This window comes from Brassica oleracea, chromosome C9, assembly GCF_000695525.1.
Source record: "Brassica oleracea var. oleracea cultivar TO1000 chromosome C9, BOL, whole genome shotgun sequence".
Lineage (NCBI taxonomy): Eukaryota > Viridiplantae > Streptophyta > Magnoliopsida > Brassicales > Brassicaceae > Brassica > Brassica oleracea.
Genome location: NC_027756.1, coordinates 6,342,393 through 6,350,462, shown reverse-complemented (window position 1 = coordinate 6,350,462; position 8,070 = coordinate 6,342,393). Strand labels below are relative to the sequence as shown.

Below are 8,070 nucleotides of genomic sequence, written 5' to 3'. Positions count from 1 at the left end.
GACAAAACTTTAAAAAAACTATTCTAGGAAATTTCTTATGAAAGGAAAAAAATATATGATTTTTTATATTTTGCCATTTGCAGATTGGTAATTTATTTATATTCCTCCTCTTTGTTGGGAATGATATCGGCTCCTCAGATGAGGCAGATGACGATTCTTATTTTTTCAATTTCATCATAAATTAAATTGTTTGGTTAATAAGCACTAGAAACAAAGACTTGACAAATTTCGTAAAAATTGAAAAGCATGCCAGAGAGGAAGGTCGGTGGCGGTAGGCAACATAACAAACTAAATAAAATATGGGTTTATTCTTTATCAAAAAAAAAAATATGCGTTTATGAAACAAAGAAAAGGTAAAAATTAAATAAATAAAAAGATTCAAGTTGTCCTCTGATCGGTTTCGAGAACCGTGCCATACGCTAAGGCTCGATGTCAATTGCGATCCGATTAATCATATGATCCATTATGTAGTAACTACACGATTTGCTATACATATAGTAATTAATACTATACTATCATGTTAATCATTTTCGTTGTAAGTAACTAAGTATTTATGAATGTATCCCTCGTATATTAAAAATAGGAACATCGTAATAAATGCATTTACATTATAATAGACACGTGACAACCTTACAATGATTTGATAATAAGTATGCTAACGCGTTTTCAATATATTCATAAATGTGTTCACACTATGTACTTTGCGTTTTTTTTAAAATATAAAATTCACATACATGGTTCCAATAAAACTCTGGATTTTTTGGTTCGAATAAAAATAAATAATGAATCAAAAGTCAAACTATTTGTATTATTTTTATTGTTTACGGATAAAGTTGAACAAAATATTCATAAATTTCTTTTTGATTCGTTATCCGTTTTGATTTGAACCAAAAAATCTGGATATCTGTAACTCTACGAAACAAATAAAATACTAAAATACAATATACAAATACTAATATTTTTAGGAACATATATCTAATTTGATTTGTTATATGCATATATATACATATATGTAAAGAATTATATGCATATATATATGTTATATATATTATACTTTATATATTTATATATTTGTAAACTATTTTTATATACTTTTTACATACACATACATGTGCACTTTGATGTGAGCACCTTGTAACTAAATATTCACCACAATTGAAGCATCTAATATTTTTGAAAGTTGAAATATTTTTTCTTAATGCTTCTTTAACTACCGACCAAATTGTAGCGAAATGATTCGTCTTAATAATTTTCTTTTCTTTTTCTTAAACTATTATCTATTTAGAAACTATAATATGAAACTATTAGTTCGACATGACGACTATCTAAAATTCATAACATGAAAATAAACAAATAATATTAATTTTTGGTTTTTACCGGGAAGAAAACCAAAAAATAAAACATTTTACCGAATAAACTAAAATGAATATTAATTTAAAATAATAGTTACATTTTAGAAGATTAAAAACCAAAAAAAACTTAAAACTGAACCAATATCCAAATTAAACAGATTTAATGTCTTTTTATTAAAAATAACGAAACTAATAATAACATCCGGGGCAAGGTGCGGATTATTACCTAGTTAATATATATTTAACCAGAAAATATATAAGATAGTGCTTCCTGGATTCTGACATATCTCGCGTGGATGTGGGGGGTAACAATGGTGGAAAATGGAATTCCCGTTTGTTGTATTGGAGCTGGTTCATACACCTTGTTAGTTTGTAGCGTAACTAATTCCCGTTATAGTTACTCCCCATGCAACCTAAGTTACGCAATAATTCCCGTTATAGTAACTCCTACATGTACTTATGTACACATGTTTTTCCATAGCTTCTCTTACCAACCGAGCAAAATCTTTGGGAACTAAGAGCACTGGGTTTTACCCATTGGAGTTCTAAATACGAATATTTGTGCATGTATATATTATATATGTGTATGTAGTTGTGGGATCCACTAAATAGTGTAGAACCCTTACCTAAGTTTTTAGAACCCTTAGGATGAGGTTCTTACCAGAATATAAGAACCCGTTTCTTAACTTTTAACTAAAAAAGTTAAGAACCGGTTCTTAAAACTCTTATTTAAAAGTCAGTTCTTAATTTTTTTAGTTAAAAATTAAAAGACAGGTTCTTATATTCCACTAAAAACTTCACTAAGCCCCAATAATCATGCTTTTACCCAAGTTTTTAGAACCTTTGGATAGGGGTGCTCCAATAGCTTATTTTTAGACCAAAAAAAATTAATAGCTTATTTTGTATAAAATCATCATGGTTTCTTTTCGAAAGTGTCCAAGAACTAACTAAGCATTAGTTATATATATATATATATATATTGAGAGTTGAAAATATGAAAATGTCCATTAGATTTATCTATATATATATAAGATTTAAAAGAATGGGATGGGCCAGAAATTGCTATATAAATCCTCCCACTTCCCGTTGTAATAACATACTTGAGTTCTGATTGGGCAGTAGTACCATTGCCATTTCTCACACATACCGTCTCTTTCTCTCATCATCAATCATATAACAGGAAAAAAAAACCTAAATTTCATTTTGTAAGCTTTACTCAGTTTCTCTCCATACCCATTTCAATTTTCAACAGCTTCTCCATCTCTCTTTCCATGGATTCTGACATAATGAACATGATGATGCAGCACATGGAGAATCTTCCTGAGTTCTATAACACTAATCCCTCTCTCATCGACCACACCAACAACACCTACCCTTTTCTGTTCAACTCAAACCATAACCACTCTGACTCAATGACCCACGAACCCGGTTTCCGGTATGGTGCTGGTTTACACGCTAGCCCAGCTTACTCTTCCATATTACACGACAAAAGACACAATATTAGCAACACCGATAACACGAACATGGCAGCGATGCGAGAGATGATCTTTCGAATAGCCATGATGCAACCAATACATATAGATCCCGAGGCGGTGAAGCCACCTAAGAGGAGGAACGTTAGGATCTCTAAAGATCCACAGAGTGTGGCTGCTCGGCACCGAAGGGAGAGGATAAGCGAGAGGATTCGGATTTTGCAACGGCTTGTTCCTGGTGGAACCAAGATGGATACAGCTTCGATGCTCGACGAGGCTATTCATTATGTGAAGTTTCTAAAGAAACAAGTGCAGTCGCTGGAAGAGCAAGCGGTGGTTAACGGCGGAGGAGTGGCTATGAAAGGGTGTGGAGCAATGGGGACTACTCATCAGATGGTGGGCAATGCACATATTCTTAGATGATGATGATGATTTTAAATTTACTATTATACTGATGTCTGAGAAAAATGATTCTAGGGAGGGTGAGCTTAATTTATAAAAAGTGGAGCTAAGTGTCTTTTACTTTGGTTTTTATGCTTAGTTAATCTTGGTGATGGTTTTAGTGTCGAACTCTCCATGGTTTTGGAGTGGGTTGTAAATTAGGAACTACTATCATAATATCTTTGTAATGAAATAATTCTAAGCATAAATAGTAGATGTTTTCAGCTTTCAGCCTTGTGGGTGTGTTTTATTTACATGCTAAATATATGTATTCTTATTATTATTATTTTTTGGTAAAATGATGTCCCCTATATATTAAAAGCCAAGCATTACAACATTAGAAACATGACATGTGTCATCATGAGAATGATTTTCGAGAATCTTTAAAAAAATAAGTTGGTTCATATAAATATGAACTATAGTTTTCATTAAACTGATCATAAAATCATTTATTAGTATTAAACGTTATTCTTCATTCTTTACTTAAATAAAAGTTACGGAATTACCTTATGTTATTAAAAAATATATATAACAATTAATGATTTCCAATAACAAAGATTTTCTAACAATTTGTATACACTCAATCATTTTTGTTTAAATCTTTGTTATTAAAATAAATTACACAATTGCATTAACCTTAAAATAAAAAATTAGATTTTTTCGTATATATTGTATTTTGAAATTTATAAAACGAGTATAGATTACTAAACTGTTAAAAGTGTCAAACAAATTATTGTTACCAATGGTTTAAATTTTTTGTTATAATAAGATATAAATAGTTATAAACCACATGAGTAAGAAGTTTTATTTAATAAGTGTTTATATTAATATATATATATATCATTTAATTAAACTACATATCATATAAAATACAAACTATATATTGATATTTTCATGGAAAAAATATTGCGAACTTAACTAATATTTTAATTTTAAAATTAGCATTCAATTAAAAATGATTATAAATTACTAAAACTATTAGACATCTCAAATTAAAAAGTTTATTAATGGTTTAAATTTTTGTTGTAAGATGACAACAATCATAAAACCATATGATTAAAAACTTCATTTAATAAACAGCTTTACTAAAAAAATATTTTTATATCTATGTTAATATGATTTAAATTTAATTATATAATACATAATGTAGGAACAGAATGGATAAAATCAATTTTTTATTTATTTACCACAAAAATGATCGTTAATAAACAAGAGAGATTGTTTGATTTATATGCGCATGCCAATTTAATTATATACGTAATATTACCTATCTCTCAATATTTAAATATATATTTATTATTTTATTACTTCATAATATGTATAAAACATAAAATAAATAATAATATATAAATATAGTTTGCATATAAAATGTTTATCCTGCACAAAGAGCGGATGTTAATCTAGTGTATTCTTATTTACTAAAGGGTTTTCTGCAAAAAAACCCTCAATGTGGTTTTTTTTTGCAAATTAATCCGCGAACTCAAAAACCCACGGGTCAACCCTCCAAGTGCCAGTCAAACCGCAATATAATCCTCGGCCGTATTTATGTGTATTTGACTGTGTATAATTTTAACATTTTTTCAATACTAGGTCGTTTTGGCGCTAATTTTTTAATAAAAAAAATTTGTTGAACCCCACCTTCATTGTGCATTTACGCAAGCTCCCATGTCCGAGAAAAACAAGGTCATTTCGTTTTAGAAATCTATATAATTGCGTTTGTTAAGTAAACAAATATATTTGTTGGCCGAGATGGTTATATAGCATGCACATGGTATTTAAGGTTCAAATTTTAAACCACGAGTTCAACAATTTTTTTTCATTAAAAAATTAACGCCAAAACGACCTAGTATTGAAAAAATGTTAAAATTATACACAGTCAAATACACATAAATACGGCCGAGGATTATATTGCGGTTTGACTGGCACTTGGAGGGTTGACCCGTGGGTTTTTGAGTTCGCGGATTAATTTGCAAAAAAAAACCACATTGAGTGTTTCTTTGCAGAAAACCCTTTACTAAATCTAAACGTTCATTACAAGAATTGAGTTCTTGTCAGACTCTAGTTCTCTTTTCAGAAAAATATATTACAGTAGTCCACAAAAAAAAATTAGCCCTAATGTCACACTGTAAATCATAAAGAAAGCCCATTATACGGAGGAATAGCTTACAAATGTTGTTATACCAGGTAAATCATAAAGAAAGCCCAACCCATTAATCTCTCATAAATACGAACGATGATCCAACGGTTCACAACTAATCTCACATCTCTTAACTAATTCCCCCTACACCCATAAAACCCTCACGAAGCTCGAGGAGGTCCATAAATGGCGCATTAATCAAAACCCAATCCACCTCTTCGCATGTGACTTTCTGCTAATTACTACTCTCTCCTTCTATTATTATTAACTTTCCTCTTCTTCTTCTTCGTTTTCGCCTCCACCATCACCATGGCAGCAGCTCCGTCTCTTACTCTATTCATCACTCTCTCCCTTCTCTTCATTTCACTCCAGAGATCTGAATCTCTCCCCGAGAATCCATCCATGATTCTTCTAGGCGACGGATTCGACTGGCCGATCTCTCACGGCGACGCATTCGACATCGACGGAGGAGAAAGCTTTGAAGATGTCGCGGATCGACGGTCATTGTACTGGAAGAGGAGGAGATACTACATCTCTTACGGCGCATTGTCGGCGAACAGAGTACCGTGTCCTCCCAGATCTGGAAGATCGTACTACACTCACAACTGCTTCAGAGCTAGAGGTCCGGTGCATCCTTACAGCCGAGGCTGCTCCTCCATCACTCGGTGCCGGAGATAGAAGAAACCAAGGGCATTCTCGTAATTTTCCAATCACGGACTCTGTTTGTAGTTCTCGTTCGATTTCGATGTATTGTGTAGTAAACCGTGATCAGTTACGTTTGTTTAAATTAATTAAGCCGCAGTATCCCTTTTTTTTGTCAAAGTAGGAACATTCGTAGACATAAACCTCATGTGATATTACATTAGTGCTATTTTCTACTACCTCCGTTCCTGAAAGTAATATGTTTTAGATTTTTTTCTTGTTCCACAAAGATAGATTTTCTATATTGTTAAAGTACTTTTTTATATTTTTGAGGAACATTAATTGAGAATATTTGAATTGATTAAATTTCATTGGTGGAAAGTTATTGAAAATTGTATAATAAAGTAAAAAGTAATTTAAATTATAAACATTTATTAAATTCTTAATAAGCGTGCATACTCTAGAAAATCTTACTTTCAGGAACAGAGGGAGTATATGTCATTACCTCATGTACTCTTACTAACTTTAAAAAAACCCTTTGTGAACTAGAATAATTACAAGAACAGCTCCTTCCTAGATAGCGGAGTGGGCTCAGGTCCTAAAGCATCGCTATTTCAAGAACAGCTCCTTCCTAGATAGCGGAGTGGGCTCCAGACCTTCCTTCGCTTGGCGGAGTATTATCCATGGGCGGGAGCTTCTACAACAGGGTTTGTTGAAGAAGATTGGCTCTGGTTCGGATACAGTAGTGTGGTGGGATCGTTGGATTTTTGACTCTATCCCTCGTGTGCCTGACTTTAGACAAGGGTCTGTTGTTGATCTAACTCTGAGAATGGAGGATCTCTTGATTCCTGGTACTGGAGTGTGGAACCAGGAGCTAGTATTTCGTACTTTCACTCGGAAGGATGCAGAGATTATAATGAAAATCAAACCTGAGATCTCCCATACGGATAGTGTGGTATGGGGATTATCTAGAAATGGATCTTACACGTCGAAGAGTGGGTATGCTTTGCTTGAGATTATTGAGGAGATTAATACCTCACAGGTGGAGATCATTCCTCCAGTAGAAAAGAAGCTCTGGTCTACCTTGTGGAAAACGAAAACAACTCCAAAATTGCGCCATTTCCTTTGGCGCATTCTCTCTGGTGCCTTGGCGGTAAAGGAAAGATTGAGATCGAGAGGCATTCAACTTAATATTACATGTTCATCTTGTAATAATGGAGTTGAGGATATTGGCCATGTTCTCTTTCATTGTCCATTTGCTCAGGAAGTATGGGCTCTCTCGTCAATTCCTATGCCTCCATCAGGGGCGTGGTCTCGCTCTATCTTCTTAAACCTTCATCACCTGATTAATTGTGGGAAGCGAAAGTCTCAGGCTCCGTCGAATAGTGTGACAAGGGATCAACTGCTGCAGTCTTATATTGGTTCTGGTGGCCCCTCTTGGCTTCAGACATTGATCTCGCAGGAGTCGGGGTTTGATTCCTCTTAGGTTCTTGTGCTCTCTCCTTCTATGTTGAGGTGTTGCTGTAATACTACCTATTGGTAGGTGCTTTCCCTTTATTTGGCTTTTTGGGGTTTCATTTGGTCCCCTAGTTCATATTCTACGTACTTTTGTTGAGACTTTGTCCTTGATTGGGTTTTCAACCCTCAAATATAAATGAAACTTTCAGTGTTAAAAAAAAAAAGAACTAGAATAATTACAACCAAATGCCATTGGTCATATACATTATACTATATGATTACAATCCGATTTGAAAAAAAAAAGGAATTTATGACAGGCAGAATATTAAATCTTTTGTAAAAGGCAACAAAATAAGTTCGACATCTATCAAATCGTTTTATGAACATTTTTGTTTACGTTAATTATAAACATTTTATGAACATTTTTAAACTAATATCAAATCGTATTATAATGCAACGTTTTATGAACCTTTTTGAAAACCGAGTCAACGTTTTATGAACATTTTTATGCAACATTTTATGAACATTTTTAAACTAATATCAAATTTCTTTATAATGCAACTAAAGA

General features: G+C 32.7%; 2 protein-coding genes across 2 annotated transcripts; both read left to right on the top strand.

The window, feature by feature from the left end:
- The first annotated feature begins 2,439 nt into the window (after positions 1 to 2,439).
- Positions 2,440 to 3,336, top strand: LOC106316707 (transcription factor HEC1-like). The gene has a single exon (XM_013754591.1). The coding sequence runs from the start codon at positions 2,624 to 2,626 to the stop codon at positions 3,245 to 3,247; it is 624 nt and encodes a 207-aa protein (XP_013610045.1). The 5' UTR covers positions 2,440 to 2,623; the 3' UTR covers positions 3,248 to 3,336.
- A 2,224-nt stretch (positions 3,337 to 5,560) lies between these two features.
- LOC106315940 (protein RALF-like 34) lies at positions 5,561 to 6,225 on the top strand. Its single transcript, XM_013753789.1, has one exon. It carries the CDS (start codon positions 5,712 to 5,714, stop codon positions 6,078 to 6,080), a length of 369 nt encoding a protein of 122 aa, XP_013609243.1. The 5' UTR covers positions 5,561 to 5,711; the 3' UTR covers positions 6,081 to 6,225.
- Positions 6,226 to 8,070: the final 1,845 nt, after the last annotated feature.

Excerpts from the sequence above, each read along its gene's own strand:
- LOC106316707 (XM_013754591.1), top strand. The coding sequence starts at position 2,624 with ATGGATTCTGACATAATGAACATGATGATGCAGCACATGGAGAATCTT.
- LOC106315940 (XM_013753789.1), top strand. The coding sequence starts at position 5,712 with ATGGCAGCAGCTCCGTCTCTTACTCTATTCATCACTCTCTCCCTTCTC.